At 23.7% G+C, this 19986-nt stretch overlaps 1 protein-coding gene across 1 annotated transcript; it reads right to left on the bottom strand.

Annotated features, from left to right (window-relative positions):
• Nucleotides 1-6898: 6898 nt before the first annotated feature.
• On the bottom strand, nucleotides 6899-12946 carry LOC145847107 (ras-related protein Rac1-like). The gene is made up of 4 exons (XM_082953520.1): nucleotides 12929-12946; nucleotides 8602-8783; nucleotides 8061-8232; nucleotides 6899-7108 (listed from the first exon to the last, which is right to left on the bottom strand). The coding sequence occupies exons 1-4, from the start codon at nucleotides 12944-12946 to the stop codon at nucleotides 6899-6901; spliced, it is 582 nt and encodes a 193-aa protein (XP_082809646.1).
• Between the last annotated feature and the right edge of the window lie 7040 nt (nucleotides 12947-19986).

The raw sequence follows: 19986 nt of genomic DNA, 5'->3' as shown, positions 1-19986 counted from the left end.
ATTTTAAAACTTACGAAGTTGCTTTATTTGTTGTGTTTTCTAAAACAAAGATTGTATCATTGTATACTAAAATTAGAAATTTGTGATGAAACAAAATAATAATGCCGTATTCGGTATTCGACGGCGATGGACCGTATACAGTCAGTTAAAATTGTTTGAAAAAAAGAATTTCTTGGAAGTAATTACTTATACTTGTAAAAATATACCAACAGCTTTTTATAACACAGTGAGAAAAAGTTCAAACGATTTTTTGTCATATTGTTTAAATACATAATTAAAAGTAATTAAAACTAGTATCGGATAGAGTGTGCTTTAAAGAGATTACTACAAATGTTACGTATAGTAAAAAGGTAAAATGAAAGATACAGCTAACAGTCACGAACAGCAAAACAATTTGAACTTTGATAAAGCTTAGTTCTGTTGTAGTATTTGTTTAGATGTTTTCAAAAATTCTATTGTAGTGCTTTGCGGTCATATGTTTTTGTTATTTTTTAGTTCTGTTCATTTTTTAATCAGAAATTTAAAGAATATTGTTTTTTTTTTTTAATAATAGAATGACTAATATTTTTTAAATTAAATATTTCTGAAAGTTGTTCTTATTGCCAATATATTTGTTAATTTTCAAGGTTTCGAAAAATTAAATTAATCTAATTTTATTTGGTCTTGTTTGTACGAGTGGTTACAACTAAATCAGAGTTTTCAATATTGTGCAATTTGCAAACTAGTATGAGTTAAGATACGATTGCGCCTGTTTATAATTGTGGACGTTGTGATCTCAACGACTCGACAAGTAAAAAACCTCCCAGACCAAAAGCAAAGAGCTATGTATCAAAAAGTAAAAAAAGCCTTTTAAAGGTTTTAAGCACTTTAAAAGTAAAAGATGATATAAACTTTTCTTTGCAAACAGATTTAAATATTTTACGTAAATTAGATAACTAATCGTCTTAAATCTGTAGGTGTGTTTTCATAAAAACTCCAGAAATAAGTTTAAGTTCTATTAATGTTTGTTATTATATAAGTTCACTGTATTTATTTTTTTTATGAAAACGAAGATAAAAAAACATAAAAATGATAAGTAAATAATAAATCTAATTAAATTTCTGAAAAGTAATTATTGAATTAATTATACCCTTTTGGATTAATTACTGGTTTTTTTAATTTTACACAAAACAAAGGTACTTCATACATATTTATAAAAAATTGTTGGTAGTTAGTAGAACTTTTTTCTTTTGAAATATCAAGTTTAACGATTTATTTCCTACGAATTACTTAAGTGATTATAAAAGTTGTGTATGTTTTTTTCTAACAAATAATTCTTGTCATATCGTTTATGGAAGATAAAGAAGATGTTTTATTGCTAATAAATTGTTTAAAACTTTTTATACAAAGCTAATTTTTTAGAAGAATAGTTTAAAAATTTTGAAGAGTTTTATCGATTGTAATAGTTTTTCTTATAATTGTTATCTTTGTTCTATTTAATTTTTGAAAATTTATATAAGTGTCATAAACGTTTTTTGAATTGTGTTTATTGTAGCTGCATTGGCCTTTAACCAGTTTTAAATTGTCTTTCATATAATCTAAATACTAAAGTTTAATGTTATTTACAAATAAAAACATTTAAGTTGACATTGTTATAAGTAAAATTAAAATTATAATTTAAAAATATCAATTAAAAAATATACAAAAAGACTCAGTTCAGACATTTAAGCTGACATTTTGTAAATTATATAAACTTATAAAAATACATTTTATATTTTATTACATAATCCATCAAATCAACAATTTAAAACTATTTGAAAAAGATTAAGGTCGTTCTTGTAACTAGCAGCTTTATTAGTATTTTCAGGCTTATTTGCTGATGAATAAAATTACCTAATATTTAGTTTAGCAATAGAATAATTTTTCTTATCAAGATAAAATCCCTAACTATGAGTAAAATATAAACTATATTTAAAAGTAACAATAAAAAAGTTATACAAAAATATTTTATTCAGAATCATTATATTTCAAAGTTATTATTTTTACTTTTTCATTAAACATTATTTAAATACTAAACGTTATTTCAACTTATAATACTAATAATAACTATTATAATGTAACAATTTTATTAACAATATGAATAAAAATAAATCAAAATTAGTTAAAAATGGTCGGGATTACTAGAATAATACTTTGAATGAACGTTTAAAATATTTATTAATTAACAGCTTATTTCACAGAGTAACTTTGAGCAACACTATCACTCGATCAAAACATTTGAGTTGAAAAACAAACGTTTGTGTTAAAATTTGTGCAATTGTGCGTATTATTTAGTTCTAACAACCATAATACACAATAAAATGATTATTTCAACGCAGATTGCTGTATAAAATATAAATATTTTATGCAGTATTGTATAATAGTTTTTTTTTAATTTATGATCCACTTAAAAATTTAATTAAATAATTTCAATTTACAAACATCATTCTAAAAATACAGTGTACATGAATATTTCATTTCTAATAAGTATAGTTTACATTTTGTAGGACAGTTCTGTTAAATTACACGTTAAGCTTGATAGTTTTATTCAACAAATTCTGAACTACAAATGAATTTTTCTGTTGAAAGTATTTTGACTGTTAACTGAATTAAGTGCCTTTTTCTTAATTGTATTACAAAAGTCAATGAGTAATTTTTATTTGAACAGTGAACTTTAGGGAAGTGTTAAAACAGAAAAATAACTTTATCGGAAATGTGCTAAACTTTAATAGTTAAATTTTAATGGCCCAATTTTCAAGATTACTAAAAATAAATACCTTAATAATTTATGGTTACTCCTTGTTTGTGGTAAATAGATTATTATACTATAAGATATTTTGCTAAATATTCAGATAATGTACAGATAATTACTGTAAATAAATAAAATTGTTTTTGTATTTGATATTAAATGCTTTTTTTTTTTGTTTTTGTTATTCGTCTATTTGAAGTCGTCGCACTAAGTTGATATTAAAAGTTTCAAGATATCAATCTTTTACAGTAGTTTGTTGTATCAATTTGTTGTTTTTTACTTCGTAGTTTTAGATTGTACAATCAATCATAAGAACTTAGAATAATTTTTTCAAAGAGATTAACTATCCGAGCATAAAGCTTCTTAAAATCCTATTACAAGATATAAGTATTAACTTTTATCAAAAATGAAATACAACACATTATTTTAACAAAAAAAAATTAATGCTAAACAATTGAAAGACTGAAGAGTTGATAAACCTCTTTAATTTTAGTCTTTACCGGATGTTTTTTAAATTTTAAATTAGTATTTGTTTTATTTTCTGTATATATAAAATTGTATATTTTAGTTTAAAACAGCACAGTAAAAACAGCACAGTAAAAATACCATTTTAATTGTAAGCTTATTATAACTTTTATTTCAATTACAAATAATTTTTTTGTTCCGAATTACGACTACTTTGTCTAATTAAAGTAACAAATTTCATACAAAAAAGTTTGTTGAATTGTTAAAGCTTTATTTTTTCACTATATTGAATAATAAAAGTCTATTTTTTATATAAAAAACAAGTATGTTTTATAAATGTATCTATTTTATTTAGGTCTCTTAGCGAATTACACCTAAAAACAACTAAAAAATTGATTAAAAAAAAAGAAAGCCATTAAATAAATCTCAATTTGATGTTAAAAATATGTATAATCAACTATCTTGTTAATAACTGCGAAAACTAAGTTTAATATCAAACTATATTATGTAAGAACTTAACGAAGAATAAAACACTTTAGAATTTAGCCTACCCAAAAACACAATAAAAACAATACACAAATGCATTTAGAAACTAAAATTTCAGTTAAAAAAAAAGATTTTTTTTAATTAGAAGGTTGTCACCACAATGATGAACTTAATCATTATTACCAGTCACCCTCTTTGAAATCGGAAAGACCATCATCTCTAACAATGTTCTGCGGGTGATCTATATCTTTTGGTTTTGGGCGAATTGAAAAGCATTTCTGCTTTTTGAAATGGATCATCATGATGCTGCTGATTGCTTTCTCTAAAAGCTTCACCGGATCAAGAGGAATTTGGAAATCTTTGATGATTTTTATGACATTTGCTGTTTGGTATATTGTGTTGCTGTCGACTATATTTAAAAATGCTAGCAGGTAACTTTTTTATACATGTCTACTGATTTTATCATAATTTGGCTGAGTCCTGAGAAAAGCAGCAGCTTCTCTTAAAACATATGACCTGAGTTTACTTCCAAGATCATTTGCTGAAACTGTGTCAAAGTTAAAATTTGCAAAGTACTTCTTGTAGGCTCCTATTATCGTCTCTACGATTTTATCGAATATCTTGTACTTTCGTAATGTCAATTTTTTTCATTTTTGAGTTCCGGTTCATTAGTCTTTATATTTTCCAAGAGTGGCTATAACAAATACATAGCTCTTAATACAGTTATTTTTTTTGAGTAAGAATTTTTCAATAGTTTTATTAAGTTTTGTACTAACCTCAAAGACTGATTTAAAAGTTTACTCAACATGCTTATTCAACATCTTAAAAGATGGTTTTGTATTACGGGAGCGGGTCAGAATGACACAGCGACAAAATGACACGGTGCGTCACTTTGGCACGGCTGGTCAGTTTGGCACGGCGACAAAAATGACACGGTGCGTCACTTTGGCACAGCGAAAAATGACACGTTGGGTAACTCTGGCACGGTGCGTCACTTTGGCACAGCGACAAAACGACACAGTGCGTCACTTTGGCACGGAAGGTCATTTTTACGCAGCGACAAAATGACACGGAGGGTCACTTTAGCATAGCGACAAAATGACACGGTGGTTAATAAGGGAGGGAACGATTTGTTGTGAAACTTCAATCTTCATTGGTATTGACAACGATCTTATTTTTCTAGGAAACTTTTCGGTTTCCTGTCTTCTGACCGGTTTCGTAGAATCAGCAACAATTACATTGATTAACTTTTAAAACAAAGACCGCAGGAGTTTTGGATTGTAATTTCATAAAATAAAGTGAAACACGTAATGTTTATACCTTTTATTGTCCATCGTCGCACTTATAAACAACATACTCATTTTTAATAAATAGTATACAATTTTTCTTACTATTATAATAGTAAAACTCCGCAAAATAAAACATTATCGCAATATAAAAAATTGCTCGTATTAGATTGTTAAAGCATGTAATTTTCGACTCGATAACTGAACTGTTCTTTGGTATAAACTTTCGAGCGATAACCTTTTGTCGTTTTAGAAACAGTAATAAAAATAATTTTATGTTTCAACAAACTACTAGGTTAAAATATTAAATATATTTAATATAACTGGCTAGTTACTACAAAAGCAGCTTAACTCTTTATTTTTTAAAAACTAGAGTTAAAACACGCATGACTTTTTCTTACAACGAAATAACTCTGTTTTGAATTAGATCTTAGTTATTTTTTAAAACAATTTCTGATAATATTTAATTAAAAGTTTAACAAAAAGTACTAAATTTTATTCATTACATAATTATGAAAAGTCGTGAAACGTAAAAAATAAAGCTTAAGAATATTTTTGATTTTATACTATGACTAAAATTTTAAAGCATTGTATCATATATAGTTTCAAATGTATCAAGCTACTATAGTTTGGAAAAAATATAATAAATCTTTTGTTTAACTAATTACTTTCAAAATTTTACAATTAAAAGTTATACTACTGAAGAAGTTTAGTTTTGCTTCTAAGTTTGTTAATCCATGCTAAAGTGAAGCACCGTGTCATTTTGTCGCTGTGTCATTCTGACACCCACCCTGTTTTACTAAAGCCATAACTTCTATTACACTATTCAACAATAAAAACCATTTCTGAAAACAATTATAGTTGATGTCAGTGATAATGCACACATATATAAGCCTATAAGGTGATAAAGTCTAAAAAGCTTTTAAAAATACTTACTTAGTGAACTTAAAATAAAAATTTTTTTAAATTTACATTGTCAAAGAAGACAATAACAAAACGCTAAAACCTTACTTAAGTAAGAATATGTTTCGTAATTATATAACTTTAGAAATTAAAAATGAGTTGGTGAGTGCTAATATATATATTTCTTTTTTAATATACTGTTATTTTTGTTTTATGTTTAACTTTGTAAACTTCGACAAATGATTAGAAAAAAAATTTTGGAAATTAAAAATATAATAATTTTAAAAAATATATACAATTTTAAATGCGAAAAAATATGCATTAAGTGAATAAAAAACATATTGTTGATATATATCCTTAAATATTTTATTAGGAGAGAAGGTGAGATTTATACAAACTAAACATAATAAAAAAAATATATATAGTAGTTACTAACTTGATAAAAAAAAAACCTACCAAATACATTAAAGACAGTTGTTTAAGTTACTTTAAACTACCATTTGATAAGTGCCAATGTGTTAGTACTACTTCAGCAACTAAAACCAAAAAAGCAAAATCACAAAGAAAAGTACTTATTTACAAAACCATCAAAAATTTTGAAATATAAATCAAAAATAAAACTAGTTGAATATTTAGTAGTAAGGTAGTTTTAAAAATAACGACTTCTTAATATAATTACTGTAATATATAAGATTTTTAAGGTCATAAGTATGAAAAAATTAAAATCTGAACGCTTAATTTTGTTTATCGTAGTACAACCATATAACAATACAAATATTTTCAAGTACTACCAGCATTTTATCCCTTCAAGATACAGAAACAGCAATTGATATTAGTTAACAATTTTTTTTTAATTTTTATGTTTGAATTTAGAAGTTGTAAAAAAATGTTTAACTATTTTTTTTTTATTAAAATATAGCCAGATAAATCTTTTTATGCAATGCAGTAATCAAAACGAGAGTGTTATACGAACTTCTCAGTCTTAAATATGTTAAATAAGACTGCAAATTGATTTCTTCTCTTCAACTTTTGGCGGGTAGAGAACGACTTTTATGGCCGCTTCGAAAACTTCCCTCAATCCTTCCCTGGTCAGCGACGAGCATTCCAAGTATTTTCTAGCTTTTATGTCATTGGCTAGTTGCATTCCTTTTGTAGTGGATATGGGGTAAAGGTCCTTTTGTGCCAGTAAACCAAGGGTTTTCTGTTATGATCGAATCATTTTAACACTAATTTTGTAATCTTATACCACTTAAATAATTTTAGTAAATTTCAAATATTTATATTAGAAGATAACCTTGTATACTTGAACAAACTACTAATTACTTATTGTACCTTTTGATTTTAAATATAAAGCGTAGAAAAAAATCATATTTTTTTATTTAAAGTAACATTACTTTAATACGTAATCTCATTTAAATTTATTAATTGTAAAGTATATAGAGTCCTTTAAATTCTAATTTTAGCCATGAAGTATTATTGAAGTTGTTACAAGTACTGTCATAGTAAATGTTAACGAATCAAAAAATCATTTTTTAACGTGAAATATAAATAAATAAAAACATATGTTTTATCTTAATTTAGCACTTTATTTATAGATATAAATAAAGTATATGTAATTAAGTTAAGCTTAAATATGTTTAAGCGAAGTAGATTAACTATTGTCATATTAATAAATAGAACTTATTAGAAACGTAAGCAAACGTGGTGTTATGTAGATATGAGTAATTAAAATTTAAAAGTAAATTTTATTCTGACTGTATTAAATGGTTTAAGCTTTAATTATTATTTTTTTTTTTCGTTTACGAAATGAAAATTATAAACAGAATAAAATTGTAAACCACAATTATTTTTAATTTTAAAGCCTTGCTAAAAAATCTTTTAAAAGCTCTCTGTTACTATAATTAGAAATATATTAGTGTACTCAACCTAACAATATAAGGCACAAAAAACTCCAAAAATTGTATAATGATAAATACAATAATTTTGTTTAAACTTATTTTTTCTTTTCTTAAGTCGAAATTTAATTTATAAACTTATTTAATACCTATTAGTCTAAAACAGTTTAGAATATAATTGCATTTAAAAGTTATTTATAGATCATTAAAAGTTGCCATAAAAAAAAGGTCTTTTAGCAAAAAGGTCTTTTAATCTACCTCATCTGTCCTAAGATCGATCTTGGTTCCCACCAAAACTATGGGGACTCCCGGACAGTGGTGCATTAGTTCGGGATACCATTTTATCTTGACGTTTTCGTAGGAGGAGGGCGAGCTCACTGAGAAGCACAAGATGAAGACCTGAGTGCCTGGGTATGAGAGGGGGCGAAGTCTGTGGAAGAAAAATTGTCATTAAAGAATTATTTTCTTTAAAAAAGTTAAAACTTTCATTTCTGTAACTTTTTCTTAAATATTTTTTTTTGTTTTAAAATCTAGTAAACTTTTGTTAAACATACAAAAATTAAGTGAGTTAAGTATTAATAATGATTATATATATTAGATAACTACTATAATCAAGCACTAATAAAGATAATTAAGAAAACAAACAAAAAACTTTTAAAACTAAAAACTGTTCATTGTGTCACAAAACATATTATGACCTCACACTTGTCAACAAAAAATAGCTTAAAAGTAGTTCAAAATTAAAATGTTTAATAGTTTCATACTATGACGTAACAAAACAAATCATGACGTAACACACCTGTCGTAGTCTTCCTGCCCGGCTGTGTCCCACAAGCTCAAATTGATCAAGTGGTCGTCTACCACCTGATTGGCCGAGTAGTTCTCGAACACGGTGGGAATGTATTCGCCGGGGAATTCCCCTGCTGTGTAACTGATTAGCAAGCAAGTTTTGCCGACCGCTCCGTCGCCCACCGTCACGCACTTGATTGACTGTTGGATTTTTGTTTTCTTAATTTGAATACAAATGCTTTTTTTAGTATAAAAAATTATTAGTTTGATAAGACGTTTTTTAGTTTGAAGAATTCTGTAACATCGTAATACTTTGTATTGCTAAACTATGTAGTTTATTTAAACAAAGTAGTAATACCATTAAACAGTTAATAGTTTGTAAAAAAATCGAACGCATTTTATTGACTTTTGTTGTATATAAAATTTTCAAGTAATTAAATCTGTAGTGTTTAAAGTGAAAAATTCGATCACCTAACGTCACTAACTTAAAATGACTAAAACAATTTTAAATAGTATCAACGAAATCACACAAAAGCATTAACAATTAAGCGTTCGTTAGTTTACTTGACAGTTTGGAGAAATTCTTTGTATTGATAAGAATTTAAAGTTAACAAAAATGATTTATTCTTTAGTAATTTTAGTTTTTGTAGTTGCTAATTTTTAAAAATAGACTTTATTGACTGGCTTGAAAGTTTTTACTACTTAAAGATAAGATAAGCCATTATCATTAAGTATAGAGATAACGTTTTTATTGATATTATTAACAAAATGCTACTATCAACACGCATTTCATTCTGTTGACTAGAAAAATAGTTGAGCAAAACACCACGCATTTTATCGACTGTTGAGGAAGTGTTTGTTACATTAAAAATTAGTTAGTACGGTAAGAGGAGATAAAACATTTAAGTATCATTGATAAAATGCTAATACCATTAGGAATGTTATGAAAAAAGTTAAACATAAAAAAAAAAATGTTTTTAAACATTAAATAATTCAAATATTAAAACTATAACAACGCTTTTTGCTACTGTTTGGAAAAATAAGTATTTGCTTTGCAGAAAATTTTGATGCATAATATTTAAACATTATTAATTAGAAAAAAAATAACTAATCTCTACGCATCTTATTATTAACTTAAAACTATAATTTTTAGTAGTGAGTTTTTTTCAAAATAAGTAAAACACAACTAAAGCTTTTACTGAACTAATTTTTAACTCTGTTTAAAAACATTTTTAGTTTATTAGGAATAAAAGTAATTACTTTCAATTATTAATGCTTTCAATTTAAAAGTACATGTTCTATATAACATCTTGGTTATTTTAGTTAGATAAAAAGTGTGAAATATATGTAGTATTAATATTTTTATAAGTATTTAAAACATTTTAGCATATTTTATTGACATTTTTTAGTCAATAGTTTTAAAATAGATAAACATCAAGCATTGTTCGTTAATATTTTTATCTATAAAATGATTTAGTACTTTTTAAATTTTTTTATGGCAAGGATTGTTTAATTTCTATATTTGAAATTAACGAACAAAATTATTATATAAATAGTACTAAAATTGATAAAAACAGTTGTTTTTAACTTGTTCAAAATTGTTTTTTCATAAGCTTACAGAATAAAACATATGTAAATAATTTTAAAAAAATGAAAATTAACAAAATGTGTTTAGCTTTAAATAAAAAAAACTTGAGTTATCAATAGATAAACTAGTTAGGAAAACATTAATTTTTTGTCAGTTTAACAACTGTATACTTAAATTTTATTAAACAAATACTTTTGATAGCTTTTTGTAAAACAGATAAATAACGTTTTTACTTTTACAACTTACTTACTTTATTCGTACTTTTATATTTTGGCATTTCAGTTATTTTTAGTGTAAAGAAAACTTTACGGTTTTTCTCATAGTAAATAAAACTACTAAAAAAAATCGTTTAACAGCTCAAAAACAAATACTTTTATAACAAAACTTTTAACCGTTTTACCGATTTTTACACAATGGTAGACACATAAGTGATTGAATGCGAGTAAGTGAGAATAAACTATTGTTTTAAAACAAAAACGTGACAACAAGTTTTATAAAAAGCCAGCTATTTTAGAATTAAATTTTTTAAGCCTTAAAACAAAAAGAAATAAACCGTAAAATAATTAATGTTATCTTAATTTTACAAATAAATTTTTTTGAACATACTGTATGTAAAATATTGGTTGTTTAAATAAATTGACTGTAATCTACAAAAAAAAAAAGTTCTCTTCAAAGAAAAATTCCCAGAATTTATAAAGTAGTTTCAAAAAAGGTTTTCAAACACTTAATAAGTTAAGCACAGATTGAATTTTTTAGATAATTTGCATATAAGTTCCAAGCTAAAACAAGTAAGCGTATATTGTATTTATTAATTGAAAGTTTAATAAAACGTTTCTTAGCACTTTTTCTGTTTAAGGTTTAAATCAACATGCTTATTATGCGTAATTTTACGGCTTAACATTTACATATACAGCTTTTTTGTTTATATTAAAATTTTATTACTTTAGAATCTTCTCAATATTTTTTAATAACAAATTTACCTGCATGTTTTGCTTTTGATATTTATTGTAGCTTTAAAGTACAGTATTATTAAATCTGTAAGTATAAAAAAGTTAAAATGTTTATGCTATTTTTAATGGTTTTAGAAAAAGAATTGTAAAACTTTATTGTTTATACTTTTAAAATCACGAGAGAAAATGTTTGTAGAAATATTAAATTAGAGTTTTTAAAATTTAAAAGAATTAACTTTTATATCATGATAGCCATTGTAAGTTTAAAAAGTAAAGTGTACAATTAAAAGTGAAATAATTAAACTGATGAAAATTAAAGAATTTACTTTTGCATTGTTTTTTTTTCATACTAATCACTTTTAGATTATATCTACTATAATTTTGAAAACAAATAAAGCCTTAATATAAGTAAAAAAAACAATTTCAAATATTAATTTTTTAACTTGTTTTTAGTTTCTTGTGAGAATTGAGACTATAATAAGCAAAACTTTGAATAAACTAACAATTATATTTTTGCGTTTTAAACTAGAATGTAAAATTTGATCAAAATAAAACTGTTATATGATTTAACTAAAATTAACTTTTTAATTGCATTTTTGTTACTTAATGCAAACATATATAAAAGTACATTAAACTAGTTTTAAGTTTATTATTTATGATAAAACTACTGAAAACTGCTTATTTAAAAATCAAGAAAATCATAAACATCATCTAAATTTTAAGTATAACTTAGTTTGCTTGTATCATAATATAGGTCGTAGTAAAACTTAAAACTAAATTAAACTGAAGTTTTCAAAAAAAAATTGGTTTAAAAGTAAAACAAAAAATAAAATAAAATAAACGTTATTTTAACATGAAACTTGAACTGTTGTAAGAAACAATGAAATTTTATAAATGAGTAAGTAATGAGTAAACTGTCAAACTGTGCAGAAAAAACTTATTTGGTGAAAGTTTACCTACGTAAAAAATGTAACACATGTGCCAAATACTGTTCAAAACAAACCAATTATTTCAATTTACTTACTAAAATTGATAAAAAATAAAACATTATTCTAAAAAATTTCTAAACAACGATTAAATACAGTTGAATTGTAATTTAAACACTTGAAATATTAAAGTAAATGAGTATTTTGTAAACTTTTCATCAGATGATAGAAATACTTAAAGTAGATTTACTATTTTGTACATACAGTTGTGCAAATTACATTTGCAATATTACAAAAGTATTTATAACATCAATAAGTAAACGATAGTTATTTAGTTTTAAACAAATACAATAAGTAATAAAATTTTTGACTTGACTTATATTATTGTTCATTCAAGTATTTGTTATTTGTAAACTTTTTAATCTTTTATGAAATTTTTACTTACTAAAATTGATAAAAAATAAAACATTATTCTAAAAAATTTCTAAAACAACGATTAAATACAGTTGAATTGTAAGTTAAACACTTGAAATATTAAAGTAAATGAGTATTTTGTAAACTTTTCATCAGATGATAGAAATACTTAAAGTAGATTTACTATTTTGTACATACAGTTGTGCAAATTACATTTGCAATATTACAAAAGTATTTATAACATCAATAAGTAAACGATAGTTATTTAGTTTTAAACAAATACAATAAGTAATAAAATTTTTGACTTGACTTATATTATTGTTCATTCAAGTATTTGTTATTTGTAAACTTTTTAATCTTTTATGAAATTTTTAAACTGGGAACGGGTCACTTTTGCACAAGCGTCACTTTTGCACAGCGTCATTTTTGCACGAGGGGACACTTTTACACGAGCATCACTTTTGCACGAAGGGACATTTGTTCACGGCGATTTTTTTCTTGAAGACATTTTTTTAGGGCAGAATTTTTGCACAACGTCACATTATTACGGTGATATTTTTGCACAGCGACATTTTGGCACGATAACTTTTTTTACACGGAACACAACTTTAGTATGCAGGCCAATCAACAGTTATTTTAGCTAGTACGAAATCTATAACATAAAAAGAAACTGAAAACTAAAGTTTTATAATATACTTATATTAAAGTAAAAAAATACAAGATTTAAAATCTTAAACAACAAAAGTAAATGTTAGAAACAAACTAACGAAAAGATAAAATAAAATTGTTCATAAAAGATTCATACCAGGGACACAAAAAAAATATCTAACAAGAAAAAAGTAAGTTCAACAAAAAAAGACAATGGTGAAACATTCTAAACTAATATTGAAAATAAAATTGCAGCAAAGTAATAAAGGACCTGTATCTGAATTACAAGATGTAACAGAGGAAATTGAAATTCATGCGGACAAGTAAGATATTTTTTGTTTTGGTTAGAATAGAACTCTCAAAAAATGTAGTTAAATTTAAAGTACTAGTTAAGTACACATATAAGTTTTGTTATTTATTCTCGGATAGTAAAGACTAACTATGTATATATATATATAAATATATTTATTTAAATTTTATAAAAACTATAATTTAAACAGCTGTTTCACTTATTGAAATGTAAAATTTCATGTGATCGTCAGTAAGTTACAGTTTATTATAATAGTGAACAGAAATTTCGATTTTAGAATTTTTTATAATAATTATGACGTAGTAATGGTACAGTTTATTGTACGATTAGTTGAATTTGAAATACGCTGTGAATATTATTCTATGCTTTTTAGGAAAGTTTAAAAAGGTTATTTTGGAAGAATATTTTAAGCTATTAGAAAAAATTTTTAGGCTGTTGGGGAAAAATGTTATAAAATGCTATAAAATACTCGTGTTTGCCGCTTCGATTTTATTTTGTTTTATTATTTAGTTGGTTTTAATTTTGTTAAAAAAGTATTTTTAATAATGGATGCATATGTTTTGTCTTTCGCTTTTCTTGTTTAGTGTAACGTTCTTATCTGATTTTTCGATTTCTATTTTTTCTAAGTTACAAAGTTTGCAGCCGAATTAAGTATTGAATTTTAATTTTGTCCTGTTTAATTTTTCCCATTTAATTTTGTAGTCTGTATTGTTATCTTTTAAGTTCCTTATGTAATTCGCTAGTTCTGTTGTGTGTCTTTTGTTAATATTGTTGAATCCATTATCAAAAATACTTTTTTAACAAAATTAAAACCAACTAAATATTAAAACAAAATAAAATCGAAGCGGCAAACACTAGTATTTTATAGCATTTTATAACATTTTTCCCCAACAGCCTAAAAATTTTTTCTAATAGCTTAAAATGTTCTTCCAAAATAACCTTTTTAAACTTTCCTAAAAAGCATAGAATAATATTCACAGCGTATTTCAAATTCAACTAATAATACAATAAACTGTACCATTACTACGTCATAATTATTATAAAAAATTCTAAAATTGAAATTTCTGTTCACTATTATAATAAACTGTAACTTACTGACGATCACATGAAATTTTACATTTCAATGTGTGAAACAGCTGTTTAAATTATAGTTTTTATATAATTAAATAAATATTAAGCTTCAATTTGGTTTGTCAAGCACTATCGATCAGAACTTTGTATAAAACCTTTAATATATATAAACATATGTATATATATATAAAATTAAATACATAACATAGTTTCATATTAAAATAAGTTTTAACAGTTATTATTAAGATAATAGAAAATACACATTATTAACATTAAATTGAGATTTGTTTGATGGCTTTCTTTTCTTTAATCAATTTTTTAGTTATTTTTAGTGTAACTCGCTAAGAGACCTAAATAAAATAGATACATTTATAATAAATACTTGTTGTTTACATCAGTAATAGATTTTAATTTATTCAATATTCTGAAAAAAATGAAGCTTTTAAAAATTTAACAAGCATTTTTGTATAAAATTTACTACCTTAGTTAGACAAAGTAGTCGTAATTCGGTCAAAAAATTTATTTGTAAGGCCTTCTCAGGTAAGCTTAAAGGTATAACTAATTGAAATAAAAAATAAAATAAGCTTAAAGTTAAAATAATCTTATTAGTTCATATTTTTTGTTTTAAACTAAAACATACAATTTTTATATTAAGAAAAAAAAATAATTTAAAGCTTTTCCCGGTGAAAATTAAAAATTAAAATATTAACTCGTTAGTCTTTTGATTGTTTAGCATTAGTTTTTTTTAAGTTAAAATAATGTGTTGTATTTAATTTTTGATTAGACTTAATATTTACATCTTGTAATAAGTTTTTTAAGAAGCTTTATGCTCGAATAGTTAATCTCTTTGAAAATACTATTCTAAGTTCTTATGATTGATTGTATAATAAAAAAACTTTGAAGTATAAAATAACGAATTGATACAAAAACTACTGTAAAAGATTAATATCTTGAAACTTCTAATATCAACTTAGTGCGACGACTTCAAATAAACGAATAACGAAAACAAAAAATAGGCATTTAATAACAAACACAAAAACTATTTTATTTATTTTCAGTAATTATATGTAGATATCAAGTTATGTTTATCACATTGTATTGCAACAATTTTTGAATTCTTTTAATATTACCATAAAACTGTGAATTAACAAAATTTTTATGTTTAAAATTAATAACAAAAATATTTAGCAAAATATCTTATAAAATAATAATCTATTTACCAAAAAAAAAGGAGTAATCATAAATTATTATGGTTTTTATTTTAAGTAATTTTAAAAGTTTGGCCATTAAAATTAAACTTATAAAGTTTAGCACATTTCTAATTATGTTACATTTCTGTTTTAATACTTCTCTAATGTTCACTGTTCAAATAAAAATTACGCATTAGCTTTTGTAATACAATAAAGAAAAAGGCAATTATTTTAGTTAGCAGTCAAAATACTTTCACCAGAAAAATTCATTTGTAGGTAAGAATTTTCGAATAATATTATTAAGCTTAACGTGTAATTTAACAGTACTGTCCTAAAAAATCTATACTATACCCTGAAAATTAAATATTCATGTATACTATATTTTTAGAATAATGTTTGTAAATTAAAGTTATTTAATAAAATGTTTAAGTGGATCATATATTAAAAAAAAACTATACTACAATACTGCATATACTATATATATTTTTATACAGCAATCTGCGTTGAAATAATCATGTTATTGTGTGGCATGGTTGTTAGAACTAAATAGTACGCACATTTTCACCAATTTTAAAATAAACGTTGTTTTTAAAATCAAATTTATTGATCAAGTTATAGTGTGCTCAAAGTTACTCTGTGCAAATAAGCTGTAAATTAATAGAAATTTTAAACGTTGATTCAAAGTATTGTTCTAGTAATCCCGATTATTTTTAACTAATTTTTAATTAATTTTATTCATAATATTACTAACATTGTTACATTATAATAGTTATTATTTGTATTATTAGTGGTAATAACTTTTAGTATTTAAATAATGTCTAATAAAAAGGAAAAAAAAAATATTTTAAAAAATAATGTTTCTAAATTTAATCTTTTTGTATATTTTTTTATTGTTACTTTTAAAAAAATGTTTATATTTTACTCACAGTTACCGATTTTATTTTAATAAGTTTACTAATATTTTAGAAATCAGATAAATTTATTCATCAGCAAATAAGCCAAAAAATACTGATAAATCTGCTAATTACAAGAACGACATTCATCTTTTTCAAATAGTTTAAAAATGTTAATTTGAAGGATTATGTAATAAAATATAAAAATGTATTTTTATAAGTTTATATTGATATACACAATGTCAACATAAATTTCTGAATTGAATCTTGTCGTTTTATTTTTTTATAGATATTTTAAAGTTATAATTTAAATTTAACTTATAACAATGTCAACTTAAATGTTTTTATTTGTAAATACTTTAATATTTAGATTTTAAGAAAGGCAATTTAGAACTGTTTAAAGGTCATTGCAGCTACAATAAACACAATTTAAAATTCAAAAAATTTTTATAATACTTATATAAATTTTTAAAAAATTAACAGAACAATGATATTAATTATCAAAAAAACTATTACAATCACAGAAACTCTTAAATTTTTAAAACTATTCTTCTTAAAAATTGGCTTTTTATTAGTAGTTTTAAATAATTCATAAGCAATAAAACTTTTTCTTTATCTTCCATAAACGATATGACAAGAATGATTTGTTAAAAAAAACATACAAAATTTCTATAATCATTTCAGTAATTCGTAGGAAATCGATCGTCAAACTTAATATTTCAAAAGAAAAAATTCTACTAATTACCAACAATATTTTATGAATATGTATGAATTACGTTTTTTTTGTGTAAGATTAAAAAAACCACTTACTTATGCAAAAGGTTATAATTAACTCACTAATTACTTTTCAGAATATAATTAGATTTATTATTTTTAAGCAATTTTTATGTTTTTTTTGTCTTTTTCATAAAAAAAAATTAAATACAGTGAACTAATATAGTAACAAACATTAATAGAATTTTGAAATTTTTCCAGAGTTTTTATGATAACACAACTATAGATTAAAGACGATTAGTTATCTATTTTACGTAAAATAGATAAGTCTATTGGCAAAAAAAAAAAGTTTATTACATATCTAACCTTTAAAGTGCTTAAAATTTTTGAAAGATATTTTTTTTACATTTTGATACATGGCTCTTTGCTTTTGGTCTGGGAGGTGTATTGCTTGTCGAGTCGTTAAGATCACAACGTCCACAATTATTAACAGGCACAATCGTTTCTTTATTGATGCTAGTTTTGCAAATTGGACAATATTGAAAACTCTATATTAGTTGTAACCACTCGTACAAAAAAGACCAACTAAAATTGAAGTAATTTAAAATTTCAACACCTTGAAAATTAACAAACATATTAACAATAAGAATAACTTTCAGAAATTTTTAATTAAAAAAAAATTAGTCAATATCTTATTTTGAAATAAAAAGCAATATTCTGTTAAATGTTTGATAAAAAAAAGAACAGAACTAAAAAGTAACCAAAACATATGACCGCAAAGCATTACAACAGGGTTTTTGATAACATCTAAACAAATACTACAACAAAACTGAGCTTTATCTAAACTCAAATTGTTTTGCTGTTTGTGACTGTTAGCTGTATCTTTTATTTTAACTTTTTACTATTACGTAACACTTGTAGTAATCTCTTTAAAGTAAACTCTATCCGATACTAGTGTTAATTACTTTTATTTACATATTTAAAATATATGACAAAAAGATAGTTTGAACTTTTTCTCACTGTGTTATAAAAAGTCGTTGGTATATCTTTCCAAGTATAAGTTTTTACTTCCAAGGAACACTTATTTTTAAACAATTTAATTGACTGTATACGTCCCATTGACGTCGACTACCGAATACGGCATTATTTTTCTTGATTCATTATAAATTTATAATTATAGTAAACAATGATACAATATATGTTTTAGAAAAACACAACAAATAAAGAAACACTGTAAGTTTTAAAATAAATTTGTTTACTAACTGGTTTATATATTTTTTGTCAACTCTTAATAATACATTTAAAATATTTCTGTATAAGTTTTGTAAGATATGCATACTATTATCTTTCATATGTTTAACTGATAATCATCACTTTTTTTTTGTTTAAATATAAATTGTAGTAAACAATTCAAGTTGGTTATAGCTGATAATCAAAACTTATAAAAACTATAAATATATTAATAACGAAGTTTGTCTAAAGTAAAATACATTATGTCTACACCAAATTATACTAATATTGCTCCTAAGTATTGAAATCTTTCTTTTAAATGCATTATTAGACCCGTGATTTGTCTTTTGTTTACAAATTGTGATGCAATAATCGAACGATGTTTGGACTTTTTACCCAAACATCTTTGTTTGTTTTAGTAGATTTTAGATTTGTTCTTTACTTAAATAGTGTTGCAAGTTATTAAAAAAATATCGCAGTGTGAACTCCATAAAAAAGACAAATAGATTTTTTCGTTAAAAAGTTATAAAGCTATAAGAAAAAAGGAACAGAAATGCACACATTTTGATTTCATTAAATATAAAAAAAAAGGTTTGTATTTATAAAATAATAACAATCAGTTGAATTAGCTCATAAAAACATATTTTTTTAAATATTTAATGGATTACTTTTTTTCTTAATTATATTTTTATTGAGTATATTAAAATTTTTCTAACTACTTTAAGTGTTTTAAATTGGCTAGACGTTAGAGTTTCACTCTTTTTTGTATGTATAACATTGGAAGAGGTTAATACGTTCAATCCGTAAAGTATTGTAAAAAAGTAAAGAATTAAATTTTAGTTCATAAGATTAACTTAATTACCTTAAGTTTTAGTGTTTTAAAGGTTAGATATATTTCTGATTATAATATTATTGTTTATAGTTTGAGTCTTAAATTATACTAATTAGTCTAATTTATGCTAACGTTTTGCTTTATAAACAAAGTTTAACCAGTTTTTATTTAAATAAAAAGTCATACATTATTAAACGATAATACCATTTGAAAAAAATTAGTATAATCGTAGTCAAAGTTAAAATACTTTTATCAACTTATATTATTGACATTGGTTACTCATTTCTATATACTCTTTGGCTGCCAATAATTTTGTTAATAATTGTCTTCTTGTTAGACCTTGACACTTTTAATATTGGTACGAATTATTATCTGTTAGAAAGAACAAAAAAAAATACTTAATTAAAGTTTTTTCATATTTTTATAATTTATAAAAAAAAGACACTTGTTTAATGTTTGTTTAATTAATAACAACTTTGTATTTAATTTATTTAAACTTCAACAAACTGTCTCTTCAGTACAGACTTTACAGTTTTAACTGTTACGATTTTATTATAGATACCCTTTAACTCTAATTTAACAAATAAAATTTTTTTTGACTAAACAAAAATTGATATATCATTTATAAA

Source organism: Thalia democratica, unplaced genomic scaffold (assembly GCF_965202585.1).
Source record: "Thalia democratica unplaced genomic scaffold, ktThaDemo2.hap1.1 HAP1_SCAFFOLD_818, whole genome shotgun sequence".
NCBI lineage: Eukaryota > Metazoa > Chordata > Thaliacea > Salpida > Salpidae > Thalia > Thalia democratica.
Note: the sequence above shows the minus strand (reverse complement) of the source record. Positions and strands in the feature narration are given on the sequence as shown.